The sequence below is a fragment of the Falco biarmicus genome, chromosome 4, assembly GCF_023638135.1.
Source record: "Falco biarmicus isolate bFalBia1 chromosome 4, bFalBia1.pri, whole genome shotgun sequence".
Classification (NCBI taxonomy): domain Eukaryota; kingdom Metazoa; phylum Chordata; class Aves; order Falconiformes; family Falconidae; genus Falco; species Falco biarmicus.
Window position 1 is genome coordinate 54,114,069 of NC_079291.1, and position 26,861 is coordinate 54,140,929.

General features: G+C 42.7%; 1 protein-coding gene across 2 annotated transcripts in view; it reads right to left on the reverse strand.

Moving 5' to 3' along the window:
* DPP6 (dipeptidyl peptidase like 6) overlaps positions 1 to 26,861 on the reverse strand; it is a 572,305-nt gene that overhangs the window by 418,657 nt on the left and 126,787 nt on the right. Inside the window, exon 1 of one of the 2 annotated variants that reach the window (XM_056336840.1) lies at positions 3,663 to 4,049. The exons of the other annotated variant lie outside the window; for it this stretch is intronic. Within the exon in view, the coding sequence (XP_056192815.1) occupies positions 3,663 to 3,863 (201 nt within the window). The 5' untranslated portion in view covers positions 3,864 to 4,049. Of the gene's footprint in view, positions 1 to 3,662; positions 4,050 to 26,861 lie in introns of those variants that run through there. 2 annotated transcript variants of the gene reach the window in all.

The following is a 26,861-nucleotide window of genomic DNA, read 5'->3' on the forward strand; positions in this document are numbered from 1 at the left end:
AAAGCTTGGAAAAGATGAAGAAGCTCTATTTTACCGGAAAAAATTCTCAAGTCAACATCTAGGAGAAAACCCCTTCTGCAGTACAATACAGAAAGCGCTAACCTCATTAATCTAAAAAGAAGAATCAAATTACCAAAATTCTTTGTAATCTGCTATACCACCACACTAGATTTTATTAAGAGTCTTCACAGATAATTGCCTCATATCTAACTGAATGTAGCAAAAATATTATCCCATAACAAAGCAAAAATGCCATCAAACCCTTGTTTACAGCTATTGCAATAATTAACTTCAGCATCAATACTGCCACAGAGACAACTGGGAAGTGGTTTCTGAGGTCATTTATACAGGACCTAGTTTCCTCATTACTCCTCCCATAAATAACATGACTGTCTCCACAAACTAATAATTAACATGAAAAATTTGCAATATGTAACCCAAGTTTTGCTCACAAGTTAGGTCTACTCTATGTATTTCTCATATTCCTACCACAATTTGAAATACAGTAAAAACTTGTTAAAATACTTCAACACTGTTGTTACTTCTGCTTTGCTACACTTACATGTTACAAAACCAATGTTCCCAAGTCTGCCTCAATGGTGGCTGCAAAGTGAAGTGAGTAGTTGTCATATTAAATTATGACTGTCTTTGTTTAAAATGTTGTTTATTACCAAGTTACTGCTTCCTATTTAGCTTCATATAGGTTTCATCTTGTATTTTTCCACCAATAGTACTTCCAGTGGACAAAATGCTTACTAACAATACTGTGACCTTCAAAGGCAAGATCCTGTCTTTCCCTCCGTTTTGTACTGCATTGAGGTCTGTACTGGTGCTTAGAAATACAGTACTGAATGCAGCATGTGTATTTCAATAGGGAAAGTCATCACCAGTACCCTATGAAAAAAACTCAGTTCTCTCCCGGTTATTAATCACATGACAAAGTTAGAACAATCTCATTCTCAGGTTTGTTTTGGTGTGGGCAAGCAACAAAACTTTGTTTCTAGATGTTTAAGCTCTAGCTTTTCCTAGTAGATTAACGAAGAAAAATGAAAGACAACATGAAAGCCCTGCTAAAGTGTTTGTGTAAAAAAGAAAATAAAAGTCTAATCACCTTCGAAAATGGTTTTCAATACCGTCTCATTAAGCTTTGCCCCATGATAAGCTACAGCACATGCTCCTGGCACCCTGCACAAACAGCCTGCTCTCTGCTCTCCTTGCACTGCGCCCATAGCCCTTGCCTGCTGCCTGCCTCGCTTTTCTCTGTTCCTCGGGGATTTCATGCTCAGGTCTGCATTCCCTCGTCCTGGGGCGGGAGACAAAGCCATCTCTCCACGGCCAAGGGCGAGAGAAGCTGCCACCAGGTCGGCGCCGGTCCCGAGCGGGTTCAGCACGGCGGGCAGCTCCGCCGGTCCCGAGCGGGTTCAGCACCGTGGGCAGCTCCGCCGGTCCCGAGCGGGTTCAGCACCGTGGGCAGCTCCGCCGGCCTCGCTCCGGCCCGCTCAGCACGGCGGGCGGCCCCGCCTGCCCTCCGCCTCCACGCTCCCCGTGGACAGGACCCTTCCTCCCGCAGCACACGCTTTAACGGCCATTTCTACTGGCTTCGTCACGTCTTCATCCTTCCGACCTGACCGACCCTCTACCGGCGACCCCCAGCGCCGCATCTGTTGGACGGGGGCACCTGGGAACTGCCCGCGCCGCCCCACTGCGCTTTCTCAGGCACGTTGCCTCCTTGAAACATAATTCACCCAAAGTGCCCACGTGCGTTCAGAAGTCACCCCAAAGCCCTGTTTCTGGCCACGCTTTTCACACTTCATTGCAGGCACCCGTCCCTCTACAGATGGCACTGCCCAACAGTGCTGTCCAGCCACACACAAACCCTAAGGGGAGAAAAAAACCCACAAATAAACGAACAACAACAACAACAACAACAAAAAAAAAAAAAAAAACAAAAAAAAAAAACAAAACCACCCAAACACAGGCACACATCCCCACACCCAAACCTCTCCTTTTAGCAGTTTAATGTTATTAATATTGTTTTGGAGCCTGTCAGCATAAATCACTCGCACATGCTAAATTGCGTCCTTTGCTTCCGGGCTCAGCGGTTGTGGTGATCAGAGAAGCGGCTCTAGAAATGTGTCGTCCCCCAGTCCAGGAAAGCGAAATGACAACAGCCAAGCCCCGAGGCGGCTGGGGCCGAGCCCGCGGCGGCGGCACTGCGCTGGCTGGCAGCGACACCTACAGCCCGGCAAGGCGCCGGGAAGGGGCCCGTGTCCCCCGGCACGCCGGGGAAGGGGAGCGGGTGGCGATCGGGCATAGGGACAGGTCCCCTCCCGCAGTTGGCCAGGGCCAAGGAGCAACAGTGCCGAGATCGGTGAGGGGGTCACGGGCAAGGGTTAATTCAGGGTCCTGTCACCGCTGGCCCCCGGGGCTGAGTGTGGCAGTCACCTCGGGGAGGTTGAGGTCGGTTTGCCTCGGTGCTGCAAAACCGCTCTTTTCTACGGGCTGCGGAAGTCTTTACGAAAGGACGGGGAAAGGCACAGGGAATTCGACGACAATCCGCGGAAGTTTCCCTGCGAGGACAACTCTCTCCTCCGAGCGAGGCAGACCGGCTGGAAGCCTTTCCTGGGAAGGCTCCCAGAGCCAGAGCCGACCCCTGCCGCAAAGCTACCGCGTCCCACCCGGGCAAGAAGTATTTTTAACAGACGCAAACGTTATTCCCAACAGCAGCCATTTGCTTCCTCTTGTGCGTGCTTCTACAGAGGCAAAACACATTCAAACCCCTCTGCAAACCCAACGCTACCCGGCGATAGGGAGCCACCTGGTTTGATTTACCGCCGGCCCTTAGTCTCCCAGCTTTCCAAATCTTTCCGAACCCACTCTTCCCACCCACCCCCACCCCGCGAGAACTAGGCGCGATCGACCCGAGCCAGTTTAACTCCATCAGGCGCGGCAGCGAGCCGGCGGCCGGGGTGTCACTCGTTACTAAGACAATACGCAGATGCGCCCTTTGAAGTCGCTGCTCTCGCAGGCACTGCGGGAGCGCAAGGTGCGCGGCCAAAGTTTGCGCTTCCCCGCGGGGCTCACCCCGGGGCGGCGGGCAGGGAAGGGAAGGAGACGCAGAAACGGCTGCTCAGGGGTTAAAAAGTTTCCCTGCTGCCAGCTTGGGGGGGGAGGCTGACAAGAAAGCCAGGAGGGAGGAACAAGGTGAAGACTTCTGCCCCAGGGTATGTTAACGGGTGAAACATGGAATAACAATAAAAAAAAAAAAAAAGGGGGGGGGGGGGCGGAGAGCGGGGAGCCCTGCCGCCTCGCTGGGAGGGAGACGCCCGGAGCTTCCACTTGCCGTTTCCAAACGTGCTGCCCCCGCGCCCCAGCCCTGCTCCGCGGCAGCGGGGAGCCGCGCCAGCCGCCAAGGTAACGGGGAGCGGTGCGGGGGCAGCGCGGGGGCGAGCGACCCCCGGCTCGGCTCGGCTCCGTCCCGTACTATCCCCGGCACTTCGGGCGAAGAAGAGGAGCGCAAAGAGCCGCTGGGAAGAGCGGACAAACCACGAGAAATCGCCGCCAGCCTGGAGGGGCACTGAGGCATCCGGCAGGACGGGGGCGCGGAGAGGGGGCACACCCGAAACCCGACCCAGCCCAACGCGAACGCCACCGGCGCTTACATCCTCCTCCTCGCAGTCACTTCGCGGCTGGTACTGGAAGCGGGGCCGGCTGCTTTCCTGTTGCAATGGACGCGGGGTCTTGCCGGCAGCGCCGTCCTCCTCGGTGCTCTGGGCGCCCAGGAGGTGACTCGCTTCGGGGGGAACGGGGAAAGAGCGGGAGGTGTTGATCTTCCCGCTGAACCGCTGGTACAGTGAAGCCATGAAGTCAATCCGCGGGAAACGAGGGGGAGGGAGGGAAAGAGAGACGCTTCTCCCTCTCCCTTTTTTTCTCCCCCTCCTTTCTTCTTTTTTGGCTACAGCATGCTACACGCGGACGAGGATCAGTCCCACATCAGGGGAAGGGAGAGCGAGGGATCCTGCTCCCCGGTCCTCTGCACCGGCACCCGGAGAGAAGCGGGGGGGGGGGGGGGGGGATCGAGAGAGCAGAGACGGAGGAGTAATAGAGGGGGAGAGGAGAGAAGATAGATAAATAAATAATAAAACGCAATCGAGCCGTAACACCACAGGCCCCGGGAATGCTGCACCATCCAGTGTTGGGAAGGAAAAAAAAAAAAAAAAAAAAAAGAAAGAAAAAAAAAGAACCAAAACACTCCACGAAGACGTACCCCCGATAATGGCGTCTGAGTGGATCAGCATTAAATGTGCTTTGGGGGTGTGCGTGTGTTTGCAAAAGCAGGAGAGAAAAAAAAAAAAAAATGGAAGGGGGGCTGGCTCAATGGCTGGCTGTCAGCGGCTCCCCAGGCAGAGGTGGCGGAGCAGTCGCCTCCGAGGTCGCATACCAACAGTGTGCACAAGCGAGAGGCAGAGTGACAGAGTGTGTGAGACGGAGTGGAAGAGGCTGGGAAGCCTCATTCAAAGCACGTTGCTCTTCTGGGGAGGGAGGGCTCTTCTACAATCATCTCCTTTTCGGCACCTTGTTTTTCTTCTTCCTATTTTTTTTTTTTTCCCGGGGAAACAACTTGGAAAAAAAACCACCAAAACCAAAATAAGAGCAACAGACACCTGATCGCCAGCCGTGAGAGAGAAAAAGAGGTGGGGAGAGGAAAGGCGAGGCGGGGAGGAGCGAGGCGGGACCGGCAGCTGGAGGGGCGCGGGGAGGCCGGTGTGTCCGGAGCGGCTCGGCCCCGGGGAAGGGGCGAGGGGCGGCCGGGGAAGCCCCTCCGCTGCGCTGCCCTGCCCCAGCCGGCCGCGGCACAGCGGGCAAGTGCCCCGTCCCCGTCCCCTCCACCCTGTCCTCCTCCTTACCCCGCTTTCCCATGGCTGGGGAGAGTGGGAGGAGGGGGTGGGGGGTGGGGGAATATTGCGGGTTTGGGGAGGTTGTTGTTGTCGCTTTTTAAAAGAATCCGGTAAATTGTGTCTCTTACTATTTTTGTATTAATTCATTTTTGCTGCATTAAAACGTGCTTCAGCGCCCCTCAGTGGAAATCCACCCAAAGTGGCTCCCGGCAGCACCGGCCGGGGATAAACAACCCCGGTCACAGCGCCGGGGGCGGCCGGGCCGGGTTGGGCCGGGGTCGGGACCGGGATCGGACCGGCCCGAAGCGGGAGCGCGCCCGGGAGCACGCCCGGCGACCCCCGCCGCCGCGGCCCTTGCGCCGCCTTTGAGTGGCCCTTGCGCGGGGACCCGGAAAACCGCGGCCGCGAATTAACGCTCCCCGGGGAGAAATCGGGCATGTGCTCGGGTAGGCACCGGGGGAGCTGGCAGCGGGTGTCCGGCGCTTCCAGCACGGCGGCATCGGGACGGAGGGGAACAATTCCTGTTGCCCCATCATCAAGCTCCGGGGTTTCCATAGCAACAGATGCTCAGGTTTAAAGGAAAGTGGCAGAGTTGCTGTCACCTCCTCTCCTTCCCAAAATCATCCTCCTCTTTGATCTCTAAATTTGCCAGAGATATTGGGATTACTGGGTGTCCTCCTGTGGGAAACACACAAAGCACAAGTCAGTTTGCCCATTACGGCTGGGAGACTTGCTGCTGAAGAGCTCACAAACTTGATTATACTTTAGCAAGTGGACTTGATGGGCTGTGATGTTTCTAAACATGGTTCTTAAAGTTTTAGCTGTTAAGAAAATACCACCTTTGACATATGTAACTTCAGTCTTAAAGAAAACCCCACCTCAGCAAATCATGTATATGATAGTCTAAAGTGCAACTATGCCCCCCCTTTACAAATTCAACAACTGCCTGATCAAAATATCTTTACATTTGAGTAGTTTCATCCACTGCTTTTTTTTTGTATCTTCAAAGTCAGGGATGAAAAGTCTTAACATTTAGATGAAAAAGGAACCTTATCTCATCAAGAGAGAAAACAAACAGAAACGCTCTGCCTCCTTCCTGATGGAACTTGAAAGAAGGAATCATTTTGATCTTCACTACTGAGATCCTGACATTTAATTAAAAGACAACATGAGCACACAATGCAAAGGTCTAGCTTCTAAGTCCTAGCGACATACGTCATAACAGACGTAAACTTCCAAAAGCTACTTGGACACCCCGTAACCTATGTTTTGGACACAAACTGACTACATGCTACCAAAAATCTGGACAGTTAGCTCAATTGAATTCCATCTTGAACTGCATAAAGAGTGACTTTATGACTATTTGGAATTGGTGACAACTAGCACCAAAAAAAAAAAAGAACAAGAGAATCAAATTAAAAGAAATAATACATTTTTAATTTCTAAGGAAAACTAGGACACAAAGGAATAATCAAAGAAAGCCACAAAAAGGCAAGATGAAACCACGAGGCAGAAAAAACCACCAAAGATGAAATGTCTGAATTAAAAATTCTCAAAGTACAGAAAAAAGAAAACATTCTGCCTCACAGCTCAGTTCAAAACTGAAAGAGCCACTTCCATTCCAAATACATTCAGTTTATGGTTTTAATTCTTAAGAATCAAGCTTTCACATAATTGAGTTTGTCTAGTCATGCACACAGATATCGTGCATGTATGTGTGTACACAATTCATGGAAAAAATATATTAAGGGAACATAAAATTGCAATACTTTAGAAGTCAAATACTTTAAAAGCTCAGTGAAAAACAGCCAGCCAAATGGTCCTCACCCACCAAAAAATCCTGATCATGCAGCTCTGGGCTGTGATTCATTTGCCCTGAAATAAATAATTACAGCTATTTAAAGGACTTCCCGATTCCAGCTCTCTACGCCATGACAGACCAGGGACAGCAGAAGCAAAGTCACGTCATGCTCCGGGTATCATGGTGGGTGAAGGAAGATGGTTTGCACCAGTTGGGAACAGCAAGACACATTATTTCTGTAGCCCTGCTACAGCAAGAGTGACCTTGTGTAGAAGGGCTGAGCAGGCAGCTAGAGGCAGAAATATCTTGAATAACCCCCTGCAATAAGATTCACCAGAATCAGTCTGTTGATGCAGTTATTGAAAGCAGAAGGGTTTTTCTGAGTCATAGGGGAGCCAGATGATTTCATTAGGGACTCTGGAGAGCACTTCAGTCTGCCTGCACACAAGTTATCTCAGGATGTAGCTTGTCCCCTACAAGCATGTATTATGGTAGTCCTCTCCGCCTCTCACGGAGGGACACAACCCAGTGCTCCTGAGTCACAGCTCAGTGCTGGAAGTCCTGTACTATTCACTTGCAATTCCATGGTTCATTTGCTGTTCACCTGTGCATGACTTGGAGCCCAGAGTCCCCTACAATGTCCCAGTTATACAACCAGACACTGTCATACAGTGCACACACCAACAAGGCATGGAAAACAGGATAGAGCCAAAAAAAGAAATGCAGGACTTGTTGAGACATGATAGTAAAATGGCAAGAAACAAACACCGTATCAGTAACTGGGGTTTCATAACAGCAAAAGACCATTTCAGCCTATCGTGAGATCTGAGCAGAAGAAAGCAACTTGCATTACATAATACACTTTAAAGAGGCAAAATATTTCAGATGTATAAATGTAACATTCTTGTCTTTAAACAAACATCTTATATCTTATATTATTTCCCTAAATCCTGCCAAGAGATCCCAAGATAAAAAATCAAGGCATTTCAAAACAAACAGTGTCCTCAAGTGTCTCGTAGTTGTATATTTAATTCAGTATCCAAAGTTTTGCGAGGAGGTTTGATTCCTAACTAGTGATGTTTCCATCAAAATAAAGTGTGTTAGCTTAACATATTTTCCCTGCAGCAGCAAAGTATGTTTTACTGACATTTTTAAAGCATGCAGATAAAAACGACACTTGTTTTTTTCCACATTGTATAAATAAACAGCATCCCCACATTTCAGCACTATTAATGTAACACTATCAAAAGCAGGTCAGACCCAAGCCCTACTGCCTTTAAAACTATACATAAAATATCTCTTTCTGGAAAAGGCTTCTCAGAATAACACTGGAAAAGAAAACAATCCAGCAATATTTCTCTTGGATATTTAAAAAAAATATTAGTTCTCTCTCTCTCTCAGGGAACTCAAGCATTGTTATTCATGTTCCATTTTTCTGTTCTGACTAAGAAATTTTTGTTTGCTTAGACTTTGAACTCGTCAGCTAAACATGTTTCTAGTTTTCATGTGGTGACAGTTATATATTTTAATAAAAAATAATTTTTCAATAGTTAAGGTACACTTTTTATTATTTAAAATATTATATTTTCCTTTTCCAATGAACTTCTAAAGGGATTTTAGAATTTCCTGATTATATTTTTGTATCACTCCAGAAAACACCAAATGAATATTTGCTCTTACATTGACTGTTTTTATTAATATAATCCCTCTGATTTATTATAATAGCAACTCTGCAGGCACTACAGAAACAAAGATACACTATTTTAATGTCTATTACTATCGTTAGCCAAGACAAAAGCGTCCAACTTGTGAATCTCTAATGGCCCCTGGCTTATATCATCTATATACGTACTGTCTGGTGTCACCTAAAAGCCCAACCAAACCAAGACAGAACAGAAATTCTCTTTCCTTTATCAAATGCAGCAATTCAGCAGTCCCTGAGGATACACTTGATCATTTATTTTGATCTAACGTGTGTGCTGGGGGGAGCATACCCTGTGGCAAGGATACATGACACTGGGGATGCTGAAGACTAAGGGGTATTATATACTGTGGAATTAGTATGCTGATCTGTTCACTTTCTTATGTTATTATTTGCGCTAGTAAGCACTGGACAATGAGTGAGCATGGGACACAAAGAGGCACCTCTGGCACCACACAGATTATTCAAAAAAATATCTTGCAGGTCTTAAAATTATAAAAAAAAAAAAAACCAAAAAAAACCCCAAAACACAAAAACAACCCAACAACCAAAAAACCCAAAGAAACCCAAATCCCTAAACAAACAAACTGTCTAGCTTTCCAGGCTGGACTAAAAGAAGCATTGGAAAAATCAGTTTTATGGGCACTGCAAGAATAATTCAGTCTTCCACAAGTGGTTGAATGAGGGCTTTTTGTGGGGAAAACACTGCTACTCAAGTACTGGGAACAGTAGGCAAAAGTGGCTTTACAGGATAAAAAATTTGGGGAAAAAAAGAAAGTAGGCTGGAAGAAAAGGCTCTTCAGGGGAAGAGATGGAGCCAGAGGGAGCAGCAAAGAAAGAAACCAAAAGCACATAGAAAAGGCAGGGACACAGTGAAGTACCAGGAGGGTTGAGCGAGAAAGGAGATGAAGGCAAGTGAGGTCAAAGAGGCAGAGAAGAAATGGACCAAAACTGGCAGAGATGGAAAGCACCAACACACCTGAAGAGCGAGGAGACAGGCTGGAGCAGTACAAGGTTAATTGGAGCCACATGGTGAGAGGATTTTCAAAGCCAGGGAGACCAGCTGCTCCAGAGGGTACTTCCAACACCTGGTGGATAAATGTTTGCTCAGTGGTCAGTAGACGGCTGATTTTATCCACCAAGAGTCCTGATACACACCTAGGTCTAATTAAATGAAATCGAGAACACGGCTGAATATCAGCAAGTACTTCCTGGTAGTGTGAGAAGGACTGTTTCCAAAGGAAATTGGTGAAAGTCCTAATGCTGAGGACATTTATAAATAGCCTGTATGAGGCACTAGAAAATGTGCTGTGAGGCATAATCCTGCCAAATTGGCAAAAAAGATAAACCACACGACCAAGAAGGTCTTTCCCATATGATTTTTTATGATTTTGCAACTGGTGCAGGGGGTGATGAAAGGCAGTAAAAAAACCCACAGAGGAGCGTGCTCAGGATCAATGGTTGTACAAGTTTGCTGCTAGAAAAGGTAAGTGCAAAGCCTATGTAAAAGAAGGTGCAGATGTACACGTGTTTGTACAGCTGCACCCCACACTGGGGTCCCGGTCTACCACCATACCTAGTATGGCCATACATTGAAATAGGAAATTTGCACTGAATACTGTCTTTCTTGCCTTAATTAGTATTCCGTCTTTGGAAGCTTTATCTGAGAGGCATTAGGATGAGATCCCAATTCCATGTCTTCAAAAAAAACCCAGGAAGTTAAGCATTAAAGTTACAGATAAATAAATTTTTCTTCAGATGCCAAGAGCTGTTGGCAGCCATGCAAGACTCGGCTAATGTTGCTGAACTGGTCTCCACTGTGCATATTCTTCTCTGCTTTGTAAATTGCCGGTATTTGATGCTCAAGTCAGATATGCCATGACAACAACCAGTTTGCCTGATTAATATGATCTCTCAAGGGGGTCTTCAGTAAGAAAAGGAAATATGTTATTGTTGTTTTTTTTTTTAGAAAGGCAAAGCAGGCTGTTGCAGGTCTATCAAAAAAGTAACCATCTTGCAATAGTATCCACTGACACTTCAGTCAGCTACCTCAGATGGACTCTTGTCTTGAGGCAAGGAGATTACGCTCAGCTCTCTATGTGAAAGGGATGCACAAGGTTCCTGCTCCATCTTAAGTGCCTGAGCCACATCTGCACATCCTTAATTGCCCGTGTTGGGAGAAGCCAATACAATTCCTCTCGAATTCAGCACTATAAATTGGTAGCACACAGAAGCAGCATACCTTGGAGAAATTCTGAATTTCCACTTGCTGAAAAGAACTTGTGCATGCAGAATCTTAGAGAAACTGAAGGGATTTAACCAGTCAGCATTTCAAATGCATGGCACAGATTTCAAAGGGAGCAGACAAGACAAAATACTTTCATTTAAAGACGACTTCTTTATAAAACAGAGATTTTTTTTTTTTAAACAGATCTGTGACTCCTTGGACTAGCTGGCACTAAATTCACAGCTGTCTGGTCGCTTGGAAGACAACTAAAACCTACATCTAATAAAAGACCATGGGGATGTAATGACAACACAAGTTTAGGGTTTGGAACCCCACAGCTGAAGGAAAACTCTGGAGAGAAAAAGGAATTAAAAAAAAAAAGCATACATAGGGAGATGGACATCTCAAAAAGGCCAGTTACCATCAGGCTAACAAGATATTCTTCCACTCTGTTGTTCTCATTCTGGCCCTAACAGCCATAGATTTCTTCCACCAGTTTGGCACAGCTTCAGCATGTTCAAATATTCTTTTCCTGCAGGCTTTTACAAAGAAAAGAGCAATGATGGAGGTTTGTAAAAAAAACCCACCCTGTGAGGGTGCATGTTGGATATTCTCTAGGAATAAATACTGGATCAGGGAATCTTGAAGGTTGTAGGTACAATTCAGTCCAGTTTCTGTCTCCCATCAGGACTACAGACAGGTGAGGAGCTGTCTTGAGATGTGTCTTCTCAGGGCAGATTTGAATGTACAGAACTGCCACTACAGGTAATTCAGAAAGTTTTCAGACTGAACAGAAAAGCATCTAATGAGTTCCAGTCATCTGGAGTTAGTGGACTTTAAGCAGGGACTTTATGGAACACAGTTCTAGATTAGCTGTCTGAAGTCCCCTGAAATCACCTAAAATTAAATAATTCCTTTTTAAATTTGGCACTAATTTGAATTTGTAGATGTTTGTGCTACTTCCCTATTAGTGCTGGTGCATATTCTTTCACACCCGTTTGTCTTCATAAATTGATTAGAAAAAAAGCCTACCAGATCACTCATAGTTTTCTAAGTAAAAATTACCCCATTTATTCAATCCACCTGTCTTAATAACATAAAAGTCTAAAACGACTGAGGCTCTTGGAAGCTATTTTGAAGGTTTGTTAATGCTTTTGGTCAACTGCCATTATGTAGCAGCAAATATATAGGATTATAAATTGCTGTCCAAACAGTGTATTCATTTTTCAAGAAGTGGGAGACACAAGGACAAGAATGGAATACTGATAGGAGATTAATAAATTATGTCCTTACCGATTTAACAGAGGTTTATGAGAACAGTTATTTAGGATCAGCAAACAAGCCAACCAAAGAGAAATTTTCATTTTAAGTACCTCTTAGGATGTGCCCTGATTTAACTCATCAACATATGTGCTTCCTTTTAACCTTACTGCACTCTTTTGAAGTACGTCAAACAGAGGGACTAAGGTCAGGTTTGCAAAGCTATTTAGTGATGTGATGTGAGGTAGTGGAATACACATAGGAATTATCAAAATCAGATCAGTAATGGTGTAATCAATATGAGCTGCTGCTTTGGAAAATTCCAGTAGATATTCACATGCATCTTGATGTATTCACTGTATGCACCTAAATTTAGGGGCATTTGATTCCTAGTTGCTAGTTAAGCCGATATAGATCTTACTGGCTTACTAAGTAATACCTTTAAAAAATAAATAAGCGCAAAGCTTTGTGAAACAAGACATGCATATTTCTAGTCCATTCTACTTAGAGGTAGATCTATATGCGTAATTATTTGCATATGCCAAGAAATCTTAAAAGCATGTCAAGTGAATCAAACTAAAGAAAGGGTGAAAATTAAGTTTAGGGATGTTCAATAATTTCACCACAAAGATAAATGCAATCCAGGACTCGGCTAACCAAGAGAATACAAGCTGCTTCATCATGATCTGAATATGACTGTGACAAAGACAATCCTGTGAAACTTTGACTGCAACTGATAATTTCAAATCTCTGAAAGAAGTCTGATTTGCTCTTCCAGAGAAAAATAATCTAATTCCCTCCAAGTTACACAAGCACACAGCAGTATTCAGATCCTCTTTTTTCCACAAAGCAGGCAAGCAGCAACTAGGCAGCTAAAAATGTCACAACAGGGCTCAAAGAACCAACCTTTGAGTCCATCACAGCTTCTGCAACAGTGACATCAACAAGAATTCAGCAACACAGCCAGAGATGCATTTTGTAAAGGCACCAACACTGAAAGCAGTTATTGAAAAAATGAAGCCACCAAGACTTAAGGCAGTAACAATTTCTGAAGAAACACCACTTGCTATGCCAGTTGATGCCTCCCCCCAGGAACACTAGCAGCAATGAGCGGACAGAAACAGCACCACCATTTATCTGGAATTTAATGTTCTTGATAATCACTAAATTGTTTCTCAACACTACATTCTGAATGATTTCATACAAATAACCACACTAAAACCTTCTCCAATTTCATGAGATTGAACAAAGCTTACCATTTTCCAGCGGGAATTGTTTATTCTAGCCATTATTCACCAATTTAAGTATGTCTTTGCCTATCCAGTAACTCAGTAAACCAGAATTCACTACTGATTCTGGGGATAACAAATTTCTTGAAAATATCCTCTACTGAGAAAAGAGTATCTCCATTCAGAGGACCATATCCTTGTATTGGTATTGCTTGTTATTTTTGGAAGGGTGTGACACCTCAAAACCAATTAGCATGGCCTAGTTGTGTCATCTAGAAATGTACAGGTTCTTCAAGATAAAGCACATGCAACACTGACATTACGACAAATGCAGGCAACAACTTGTCAGAGGTGGAAACGTTTGCTGGATAACAGAGATGACATAAACAGAAAGTGGGACAGTCACCTCAAAGAGGGGAAAAAAATGTGTTTTGGCTAGAATTTCAGACGTCACACTGCACTTGCAAGAATCTAAAGGACCTGGGATTTTCCTACCAAAGGCATCTGCCTCATCTTCAAACACACAGAGCTTTCTTTGTGTCACAGAATTTGCAAGAAAGTAGTACAACCTGGGTTGTATCAGAAATAGCGTGCCCAGCAGGACAAGGGAAGTGATTATCTCAATGTGCTTGGCGCTGGTGAGGCTGCACCCCAACTACTGTGTTCAGTTTTGGGCCCCTCACTTCAAGAAAGACATTGAGGTGCTGGAGCTTGTCCAGAGAAGGGCAACGCAGCTGGTGAAGGGTCCAGAGCACAAGTCTTCTGAGTTCAGGGAAGTGGGGTGTTTTAGCTTGGAGAGGAGGAAGCTCAGGAGACCTTATTGCTCTCTACAACTACCTTAAAGGAGGTTGTAGTGATGTGGCTGTCAGTCTCTTCTCCCAAGTTACAAGCAATAGGATGAGAGGAAAAGGCTTTAAGTTGCACCAGGGGAGTTTTAGGTTGGATATTAGGAAAAATTTCTTCACTGAAAGGGTTATTGAGCATTGGAACAGGCTGCCCAGGGACATGGTTGAGTCACCATCCCTGGAGGTATTTAAAAAATGTGTGGCTGTGGTGCTTAGGGACATAGTTTAGGGGTGGACTTAGCAGTGCTGGGTTAATGGTTGGACTCAATGATCTTAAAAGTCTTTTTCAACCTAAATGATTCTCTGATTCTACAAAAAAGGAAAGAAAACACTTGCAAGGGGCTCAAACCTTTGGAATTTGCTGGTCTTTTAAGCCCAAAATAGTGTTACTTTCAGAACACTCACCAAGGCCTATTTCTAAATAAATACACAGGCAATGATTTCATCTTTGGCCTGCTTTTCCCAGAGAGCTGTAGAGGAGCACAGCTTTAACTGTAATGTACCTGTGTGTTGAGCATATGACCCACGTCTGAGGAACTCCCTGTTCTCATGACTGATGGTTGACTGGGATTCTCATGCAGAACTTGAGCTCCTCTCTCCACCATGGGCAATTCTCTAGCCATGCCACCTAATTTAAGAGACAGTAGAAGCCACACATCCTGCCACCTTGCAAGCCCCACATGTGCTCCAAAATGTTTTAAAGTAGGTTTGTGGGTCAGCTGCAGTGTAGACTGCTAGCATATCCCAGCTTAGTACTGCAGTCATGGTGGGAGAGGTCTGATTGCACCTTTCTACTTATTTTTGGAGCAGCCTAAGGCAAGTTTACAAAGTAATCTCTTTCTCTTTCTTTTGTGTTACCGATAGGGCCTTTCTATAGAAAAAATAAAAAAGATACTGATATGTTCACAGTGTGATTTCTAAGCTGACAGCAGGCCTTTAAGATGAAGGCACAGACATTATATTAAATATGCTCCATCGCACATATTTTTTGCCTATTATCTAGTTCATATTAGAAAATAGTTGTCATTTTTTTATCAGATACCTTTGGAAACTCACTACTGTTGGACCCTGCCCTCTACTGACATGCTTTTCCTGTGAACACAATGCAGTCTGCTATACGCATGACAACCTAGATGGCACACTTTAAATAAGTCTTTTATGGAAAGAGGCAAAAAAGAGGGAATGACATGAGGACAAAGCCTAAAATGATAGTGATTTCTATTTCCTATGTCAAATAACTGGGAGACAGGGCAAAAAGAAAAAAAAATTCAAATCTTCTTAATAATTACTAATCAATTCTTAATAATAAGCTGAAGATAATTCATTGGGATGAATACAATTTTATAAATAAAAGTCTGGATCATCTTCTACCCTTCAGAAATAAAATTGTTTTGTTTATAGTGCTTGTCAAGCCTGTTCTCTGAGTTTGATAAAGAAAACATGCCAGACCTGGTAGAAGTTGCAGTGGTAAACAAGCAGCTGTGCCATTCTGCTAAACTGCAGCATTAGCACATATGGCACAAAGCAGTACTGGTGGCAAGGGAGCAGTTCCACTCCCGCCAGTCTGTGCCCTCTGCCCAGCACACATTATTATAAGTGACAAGAGAGCAAGTATTTTGATATCTGTTTTCACTTAAGGCCCTTAAAGTGGAGACAACATCCATTAAGACTTACAGTAAACTTCTGAAATAGAACTCCTTGTTGGTGTTTTACAGATGAGACCAGCAGAGCTAAGTGATTTGTTCATGCAAGTCTGTACTGGGGGCAGAAGAGTGCACAGACTTCATCCTATGGCTGTGTATTCCACAGAGTAACAAACTCTCTTTATGTCAAGCAGTGGGAAAGCTCAGCCGAATTGGAAGGAGGTGGAGCATCAGAAGAGATGCCACTTGCTAAATTTGGAAACAACAGGCCCCCAATCAGGACCATTCATCTGGTCCAGTACACAGCTGCTTGCATAAAATAGGCAGCTAACAGAAAAAAAGCTGAAGTCAGAGGACTACACTACACAGATAGTAAAACTTCCCTGAGAAACAGCATTCTTCCGAAGTCATTACTACAGATGTCACTGGTGTGTATGTATGTGCTGAAGCAATTGTATTTCTTATGCCACAGTTGTTCTATGTTTGCAACTGCAGTCCTGAGAAAAACCCTAACGTGCTGGTTTCTCTTTCTGTAGGGTTCTCAGGTTATTTATTCCAGCCCAACTGACAGAAAAGTCAGAGCTACTGCGAGCACAGAGAATGTTTTATGCCCTCCATAAAATCATTTGACAATCCAAGGAAAACTTTCCTGAGTCTGTTGTTCAGATTCCAGTGTGATTAATTGTATTCAGTGGGAGCTTTACTTGAGTGAGGACTGCAGGGTCTGACAATATCTGAGCAGGTCAGCCCAAAACATTAAAATGATTCACAACCCTAGAAATAAACATTTGAAGAAAAAACCTGTAAATACAGATCAGCATCACCACTTGAGGGTGCTGCAGTAGTTCTTAAATATTAACTCAAAGATGTGCTACCAGGCAGGTACTGTACACAGAGCTACACGGCAATAATTCACCTAATTACTTCCATGGAGGCACTTGAAACATTTGGAGCTAAATTCACACAAAATACAGCTGAACAGGAGGTCTTGTTCCGAAACAGAGGTTTAAATCTTAAAACCTTCATAACTAATTAAGATGATAAAATAGGATTCTCCTTAAAAAGAGGTGGAAAAAGGAAAAATTAAGTAGAACAAAAGAGGACTCTCAATTATGCAAGCACATGCATTTCAAACTTCAAAAAATTCATTACAAGTATAAATTCTCAGCTCTGCACACATTTCCTTTGACTGTAGTACAAGCAAATGTTTTCCAAGGCATATCAAATTGATTTTGCTATAAACTATTACAGGATTATAGTCCATTTGATAGTCTTCACTACAGGAAACACACAGAACTAGTCTCTGTGGGAAATATATTGAATAGTCAGTAAAACACAAAGCAATACCAAAATACAATAGAAAATGGTTCAAAAAAGCCACAGCAACCTAAATGGAGAGTCTGAGTCAAACATTATCTATGATTCTGCTATTTTGTGGAGCCTCCCTTTTATCATAAAAAATGCTATTTTCTCAAGAGGATATAAAGCCACAAAAAAAAAAAAAAAGAACAGACAATAATGAAGTTAAAAGAAACTTATGAAATCACTACATCTGTGAAAGCATAGTGACTGCACATAAAATGAGCTCTCGTTTAGAAAGCATGTTCAATTCTAGTTCTTTTATTTGACTCTTATCAGACAGTCAAGAGAGCTGATCAGGGACTATTTGGTGATACTCTTGGAAAACACTGATCCACCAAAGTTAAAACTGCTGGCAGAAAAAGAGCTGGTTTAAAAGAAAATTCCCAGTTCAAAGACATTTGTGGAGAGGGATTTATTTCTTAAGGTTAGAAGATATAAATGGACCACTTTCAGACTGAAAATAACACACATTTATTTCCAAAAATGAAGTGATTCTGAAATGCTGATGAAGTATGGCCAAAAAAAAAAGTCGGAAATAAAAATAAAAAATTTTAGTTGACCCAAACTGATTTTATTCTTTGGCTTGCTACAGAGCAGACATTTCCAAGATCTATTTCCCAACCCAACTCAGAGCAGCAAAGTTTTTGAAGCCTTGAAACCCGAGTTTCTCAGCTCTAATCTCTTTGCTGGGTGCCCAGTAGAACATGGTAGGTTGAAAGGCTTTCTAAAACTATTGAAAAACATGATAATTATCTGGACCTTGGGCCTGAAGTCAATGTACTGCAATCAGCTGGAAGAGTAAGACTGCCTTGCTGCAAGGGTGAATATAATCTATGAACAGGTGAGTACTAGGAATAGTCCTTTGCAATGAGAGGCAGTCTCACCCTCCTCCCATGTCCTATCCCTTCAGTGACTGTTCAACAGCTGAATTGCTGCTGCTGCTGAAATCGATACCACCCACGATCCACAATATGCACTTCCCAGGACTGTACTCACATAGATAAGGAACTGACCCAATTTTTAAAGATTGAATTTAACCCCAACAAACATTGTTACAGAGTACATACACACAACCCAACAAATGCTTGCGCCTCACTTTCATAGCAAAAGACACCAAAGGGAAAGCAATGAGATGAGGGTGAATGTATCAAGGAGAGGTGTGTAAGAGCCAGAAATTCATTCTGCAAATGATATGAAGAACACACTTCTTTGGCCTTAGCTCTCATTTGGCCCCTATATTGCAATACTCAGCATCAGAAAAACAGAGCAAAAGCTACTGTAGATGCTTTACAGAGAGAGGAGTAAACCCTGAGCCTATGTAGCAAGACACTGTTTTATTAGGGCATCTGAAATTAACGTCAATATTCCCTTTCTTTATAAAAAGTGTGTTAGAAATAGACAGACAATCTTGACACTATGTGTGCTTTTCTACAGCCTATTCATTTCTACATTGCATTGTTCAACTAGTTATTTTTAAATTTTCATTACTTCGCAGACAGTGTCCTGATTATTCCTCTGAGAATGGTAATATTTTAAATACCTTTACACATCATTAACATTAGCACAAGACCTACCCACTTCCCTATAACAAGGTCACAAATACCAGATGAACATTTCCAGTGAGCAAAATAAAAGATATGTATAATTTTTACAAGTTAAAAAAACTGCTGTCGGGACTTTTTTTCGAAGACAAAAATAGAAGAAGGTAGAATACCGTCTTGGCCTCACTTAAAGCATGAGCCCATCTCACAGAGGTTTGTATGGAGTTCCAGCCTGGCCTACACATATAGAGAGAGTCAGTAAACAGGCCACAGCCAAGTGATTTGGCTGTCAGATGCATGGACAAGACCTCCTGATTGTTGATTTGCATCTTTACTATGTGGGAAATTATGCCTCCAGCAAAGTGATACATTTACCTCCTATTAATTTTAGTCAGACCAGGATTAAATTTTGGGCAAGTTGCTTTGATTCTGTTTCAATTACCCCTGGAATAAAATGTCTGCATAATAACCTCCACCTACCCAGAAGGGGCTGTGAAGATTAATGGTAGGAAAGCACCTGGATGCCAAGGACAGACATTTGTCCTAGTTACGTCTACATATGAAAAATGATCAGACTCTTTTGTCTCTCAGAAAACAGTCACAGTTACTTTAAAATACATATTCAAGCTAAGAGTTGTGAACTCAAAGACCAGAGTAGTTGAAATTATTAACAAGGAACATGTAACTCTGTAAATGTATTTCACTGGGAAAAGGTCAGTATTAGAGATATGAGACAGCCTTTTACATTAGAATAACTCATATCACCTTCTCTTCATCCGTCGTGTATTTCCATAACTCTGTGCCTTCTTTCAGTCATCTTATTTAACAAAAAGGATTTATGTTTTGTGGAAAACGGCACTACAGAAAAGGCATATTTATTAAGTCTGCCATTGCAAAATCTTTTTTTATTAGATGTGTTAGCAGCCCTTAACTTTTTCAATAATCTTATTATTTATTGCACACTGTACTTTATATTTCAGTCAGTTTAATTATACCAGTAACATGCTGGGTAACATTTCTAATTTTCCTTCTGTAAATAACAGGTATCATAGCAAAATGTCTGTAAGCACTCGTTATAAATGAGGAACGCTTGTCACTCATATCAAACCACCGTGGTTTGCTATGCACAAATGTTTTTAAAACATTCAGATTTTTGGGATGAAATATTTCATTCCAAGGAGCATGTGGTTGCTTTGTGTCAAGGTACACAGGAGAGAGTGACAGCTGTGTAAACACTGAATTATGGCATACTGCAAAACACCCCAAACTTCTCCACAGAAGCATTTCAGAGTATCTGCCCTCCTACAGGGAGGTCTTCTGAACCACATTTTGTGTGTAGCAGGGTCAGGACCCACTGTGCTTTTGCTCCTGTGCAATGTGCATAGAAAGGAAACAACAAAGTGATTTCTTTATTCCTGCTCCATATTGTCCCTTCATGGCTTCACTAGATGAGCAGGAATACTGCTACTGTTGAGATAATTAGCACAGGCAATTAATAAGAGATTGTTAATGTTTCACTGAAACACAATAGCAAAAGATAAATAATTCCTCCCTGAAGATCTAAACCAGAAGATTAATTAACAGCTGGATGGGAGGGGAAGCAAGAAGCTAGAACACACTCCAGAACTACAATCTGCTACCCAATCTTTGCAGGAAAACGTGTGTGTTCGCGCATTATATTCTTTACTTAAGCATCTATCCTGCATCAGCAAAGCACCTGCAAAGCTCTCCACTGAGTTCAGTAACAGCAGGATTGCACCTGAAGTTGGAAATGCTCATCCTTAGAAAAGGGTGATCCTAATAACGTGATTACATGGTCCAGTCCTGTAAGGAATGTTATTCAGTCTCCACAGAAAACTTTGCATGATCAGGGCTACAGCTCTATGTTACAGTGGTAACACGCTGAACAATCACCTCAAACTAGCACCCTCCTCCTTACTCTGTGAGGATCTACAATCCTTCTTTCACTCCTTGTTTTCTCCAGGTCTATCATTCTTTTTCCTGTTAAGGATAAAGCTTGAGTACTTCTCAGTACTTAGTAACTTCTCTAGCACCTCATGGGGAGTGAAAAACATGTAAAGCAGAATTAAGACTTATCAACAACCCTGTGTTTTAATTCAGGACCCCTAGAAAAAGCAGCTGAAAAACTCATCTTTCCTTTCATGCTATCCCAGCCTAGTACCCTACTTCATTTCTCTCTAGAAGACATCTTTCCATGCTCTGGAGGGATTTTCCCCAAGCACCTCTTCCCTAGGACACAGACAGCTCTCGCCAAGCTTGTCACTACACACAGCTCCTTGCTTCCTAAGCCCAATCACCAGATGTGCATCTTCATGGCATGCACATACCCTTCTCGTAAACACAGCCCTGGCCAAACACTGCAGGCAGGCAGTTCCTAGTCTGCACAACTCGTTCCCTCCTAGCTCAAGTACAAAGAGGGAAGGTCTTCCTTACTCTTAAAAAGGGTTGGTCTATGCTAGAATATCCTTTGCAAAAGCACTGCATTTCAAGGTTGAGCTTTTTGAGTATTGAAGTTGCCTGGTTCCCATCAAGTTTATGGAAAGGCCTGAAATAACACCTCCTGTTTAGGCATGAGTGCTTATTTATGTTCTGCTTTGAGACATTTTGCTTCTGAGCTGGTGTTTGGGTACCCCAGAGAAAGCTGTTTGTTGGGCAAAGAGCTACATACATGATGCTGTGTGTAAAGAAACACTGACCATCATAGTCTGCCATTTACATATCTCTTTCAGAGCTCTGCTAAGCTTCAGGACATAGCAGAGGAAGATACCTGTACTTCACCTTTACATACAGCAATTCTGATTTACCATGTGCCAGTACAAGGGCAGAGGAGAGGCAGGCTTCCCCTTTCTTCTCTGAGACTCTGGGTCTTTAGGCAGCAGAAGAGCAGACTATGTAGCCAATAGCACGCGATGCCAACTTCTTTTGCTTCCCTGGCACAAGCAGCACCATATGCTCTTGCTTCCAGACTGTCTCTCCACACAGGATGGCCAGAGGGCTCTGCAATCCAGGGCAGCATAGTACGGGAAGGCAGGAGTATAGAAGCAGTGTATCTGTGCCCAGCTACTTTCCTATTTCTAGGTTTACTGGTGAGCTGAGAAAGTATGGAATGATTCACATCCATTCCTTAAAATCATGTAACTAAATCAATGAGATGCATTTTTGCCTGCCGCACTGAGCAAAGGGGAGTTCTAGAGGAAAAGGTAATTCATAAAGAACTGAATGGAAATAACTGCAGGTGCTATGACAACTTATTTGTTTATTTAGTTTTAAAATTATTAACAAATTTGCCTCTCCACCAGCCTCAGTGCCCTAACATTATTAACTACTCAATAAAATTTCGACAGCTCTAAAATAATCAGTTTTACAGAAACCCAGTCACCCAGCCACTTTCACAGCTATCACTTGCTTCAGTGCAAGAGGAAGAAAACCAAAGACCTCTGCCTTCTGCAACATACTCCAATTCTTTAAATATGGGCTATTTCAGATCTGTGATTAGAAACACATTCCAGAGTCCTGGAGAACACTCTGCTAATAGCTTTAGCTTTTAATGGGCATATGGGTCAAGTGCCCTTCTGATCTCAGCTTGATGATGCAAGCATGATTCTCATGCTGGACAAGCTCCGGGCACAATAGATCAAAATTGGCATCTTATGCACCACCCACGACCTACAAGTGGCCAGTGGAGATCCTGAGCTTGCCACGTCAATCCAAATGTTTCCCTCAGAAGAAAAATCTGTGCATCTCCACAGCTGGCCTGCGACAGTATGTCAATAATCTGGCCGTAGATGAACCAGGCATAGACAAGGCAGCTGAGAAGAAAGGCCAGCAGGTATTGTCCAAAGGGGATTAGGTGCAAATCTTTCTTTCTGACGTACAGGTAATACCTGCTTCCTCCTCCTACCCTCAAGACCTCCATATTGCTGTAGATGAAGTTCAAGCAGCTCACCTTCATCCACACCCAGACATGACTGGAGAGAGAAGCTAACTTCCAGCACTCCAGATTCACTTTTGAAAATGCTAGCAAATATGTCAGTGCTTATCAATATGTTGGGACACACATACAAACATAGAGAAAGCCCTGGCATGGCAAAGTTTGGAACCCCAGTCCACACAGGAGACATGCAGGGCTTCCCAACTCTTGACAGGCTGAAGCTGGAACCCAGGCTTGATCCAAAGTCCACTAAAAACAAAGGAAGTCTTTTCAGTCTCCAGACATTAGGCCTCTGTGTAGTGAAAGAAGAATGGAATTCTCCCAAGACTGGCAAATTAAACCCAGATAGGTACTGACTAAGGGAGCAGAACATTTATGAGATACTACATTCATCACTGGGATTCTTTATATGTGAAGAACCAGGTTTCATTTCTTGTTTATTTGCACAGAAAGTACAGCCACAGTATTTTGTTTAAATGAGCAGTCTTTTGATATTTCAGTAGGCTTTTCTATTTATATAATGGGGCTCTCTTGAACTCTCCTCTTGAACTCTGAACTTTACCTGTGATGCCCTTGTCTGTACACATCTTTCATGACTGGCACAAATGAGTACCGCAGATATTTCAAAGTACCACCAGTCATCTCACTAGTGTACTACAATGCAGTAAAATATATGGCAAATTACAACTACAAAATACATTTTAATCTTTCTAAAACCTGCTTCCCGTTGACGACCCAAAAAAAGGGAGAAGTTCAGAATACTATTTTATTGTTTAGCTTGCCTGCCCAAGCTCCTACATTACAAGCTGAGAAATGCTATGAGCCTGAATGAACTGACCATCTACAATAACCAAATTTCTTCCTACTGTTTGAAAAGCAAATATGCACAGGAAAAGCAATAACCTACTATATATGTCAAAAGGGAAGAAGAACCTTTAAGTTCAGTGGCCTGATATAATATCAATGCCATAAATCCGTATGAAGCGGGCACTGTTCTTTTCCAGCTGGAATCACACTGGTGTCCTTTTAGCAAAGCAATGCAAAAAACTAACACAGCACAAAAAGGGCTGCATGAAAGCAACTTTCGATACCACTTATTTTGCCTATTTCCTTACTGATTTCCTTCCTATTTCTTACTGTCTCAAATCAGTGCAGCAACCTTTGTTTTCTTCGATTAGCACAATGAGTTAATGTAGACATTTTACAACCAGCATTGCCATGATTAATGGAAATAGATTTGTCCCTACCGCTTAATGTTAAACAGCTGAGGTCAGGTTATATGCTAATTTAAACTTCAGACAATCCTACTTGTGTCAATGGGATCACGCGTGCAGCAAAATGTTGCTTCAGCTGCATTTCTGTCTCCTGCAGCCTTCCATCGTACCTTAACATATTTCTTTGGTGATGTTCTAATGGGTACATAGCAATGAGGGTCATTCACAGCAAATGGATTTTTGCACTGCTGCTTGCAAATTGCAGTACTCCTATTTGCCAGTCACATAACAAACAACTGGCCTAAAAGCAGACGATAAAAGCAGGAGATAAAAAAACCCACATGTGGAGCAGCAGAACTAGTGAAGCAAACATTTCTATGAAGACATAGCTAATGGTTAGATTCTCTAGTGTCTAATGAGGTATCAGCTCCAACTGAAATTTGTCCTGCAGGTAAGGCATTTCATAACAGCTCTTCCTTTATAAGGCCTCTAGTGCTTGATAAGACTAAACATTACACTGCAGCCTCCCTTCAAGGGTCTATGAATTGTGTTTTTCTTACCAGACTACCTATTTTCAAAGAAAATTGTGGCAATACAGACTTCTACCCTCACATGCCTTTCAGAGTTGGTTATAAAATTACTGAAATAGGAAAAATAAGACAGAAACACAAAACCATGACTGTGACTGTGCATCTGTGAAGCACTTCTAGGGAAAGAAGCAAGTGGATCGCTTATGTCAAAGCGCATCTAGCACAAAACCAATGAGCGACAAGATTTCAAAGGTACAGAGCTTTTGTGAGACTGTTCTTGCAAAGACAGGACACATCCCCTGGGATATTTGTGGCTATTAAGATGTGGTGTGATGAGAGTACTGTTTCAGCAAGAGAAGGATGTTGCATGTGGCTGAAACAATTGCTCCTTACACCAGTTCAATGTGCACAAAACAAACTGCATCACATGTACAGAAAGGCATCACCATTCCTGCACCTGTCACTACTGGAAGGCCATTTGGGACCACTTTTTCAACTTTATTTCTGGTAATGCTCCATCCCAAGCTCAGCTGCATTCACTGGAGTTCTGTTCTGACATCAGTAGGATAACTGATGATAAGCAAGGACAGTGTGCGTTTTCTGAAACGTCTCAGCAATCTTGTCAAATAAGTGAGCACTACTAGGGAAATATCCAAAGATGCAGAGTTAGAATTAGTGAAAGAAAAAGGAGGTTTATTATTTATATTCCAGCAGCATGTAGCAACTCCAACTGTGATCTGAGTCTCAGTGTGCCAGACAACATAAAAACATACAGTAGAAGCCAATTTTGGCTCTGAAGAGCTTACAGTCTTCAGAGGCAAGACAGACAGAAGGTGAGAAAAGAAAGAGAACTAACATACACACAGCAAAATCAGTCGCAAAGCTAAGAGTAATACTGTCTCCCTCCAAATACTGAAGCCTATCCTCTGTCCAGTCTGTCATACTGCCTGCTGATCTGAACAGTTTGACACCTTGAATGCTTTCACTTTCAGGAGTAACTCTGCAAGCTAAGGTATGAGGAGCCCCAAGCAGAAAGCAAGCTGAATCACATCTCCAGAAACCAAAATTATCAGTTTATTCTGCTATAATTCTTCATGAATCCATACTAGGTTATTGCTCCTTTGTCCTTTATTTCTCTTTTACCATCTTTTTTTTTTTTTTTTCCCTAAGTAGGTCACCTCATCTCCTGAAGTATGAAGCCATAAGACTATGAAAGCATAAAGGAGATTTATTCCTCTCTGTGTGCATGATCTTCTCCACTGAAAGAAGTATGGGAATGACTACAAGGTTCATCATCAACTTCCAAGAATAGACAAATGCCTTTGTTATGCTTCTGTGGCATATCTCAAACACCGGCAGGATAAAAACTACAGTGAAGAAAGAAAAACTCTTGCCATTAACTTGTCCACTAAAATATTTTAGCATGTTCCAAAGGTGGTGAAAGGTCAGAGACTAATTTCATTTGAGAGTTTTAATTTGCTAGACTTAACATATGTCCATTAATGGATTTTTTTACCTGTCTCAGACCTGTCTCTGCTCCTAGATACACATTTATATTAAATTTATGATTTACAAGCATCATGATAGACTGCCCTTTGCCAACCTCTTAAAGGGCTATCAGTCACAATGATTTTTCACATATGATGCTTAACTACATTTTAATAAGTTGTTCTTGAGAAAATAAATTCCCCAGCAGGTGAAGCTGACAGAAATTTAAACCCTGCACATGCCTAAAATACAATGTCTTTGCAGAATAACATCAAGCAATTCCTCAGTACTGCTATTTTGTATCGTTTTTTACTGATTTTTGTTTGCACTAATTCCAGAGGTCTCACTTCACACCACCAAAAAATGATGTAATTCACAATAATGACTGTTCTCTGAAATTTCTCCACATAAGGCAACACAAGATTGAAGAAACTCACAGACTAAAGATGGGTTACTTGCATTCAAGCTGTCTGTAGTGAAGGAAAAGCTTGTGGCTATTTTATCAAGAGGTGATGCTGATGCCGTAATTACAGGATTATTTATACATGTACTAGACAGCACACACACACTCATATATGCAGATAACCACAGTATTCAACAGGGTCAGGAAGGACCATGACTCACAAGCGGCCATTTAAATAAATATACTGTAATACTGACATTTCAATTTAATGGAAAATGCTTCTGAAAATAGACTAATAATGTCTGTCCTTACAAAATTAATTCTGTAATTTCATATTCTAAAGTCCTTTGAAACAAGAAGACTCTTTCCAGTATATAAGGAATAAAATTATGTGGAACAGGAAGATTTCCTTAGAAAGTTAAACCAGAAAAGAACATATTAAGAATCTGTATCTTTTAAGATCTTCCTAACTCAAATATTCACTTTCATCAAAAGGCCACTTGCTTCCCTAAGGATCAACAATTGTTAGGATCCAATACCTTTCCTAGGAATTAACTACAAGCCCATGGACTCTACTGTCTCTAGAAATACCTTCTACATTCTTCTCCATTATCCACTCCCTCAGGTGGATATATTTTTCAGCTAAAACCAGCCTTCCTTTCTGGCCACTCTTTGTCAATGCCTCCTTACTTTTGACAAAACGGAGAACAAAACATTCAAAGCAAGAAAGCTTTTATGTGCAAATAAATCAATGATGTTTACAAGA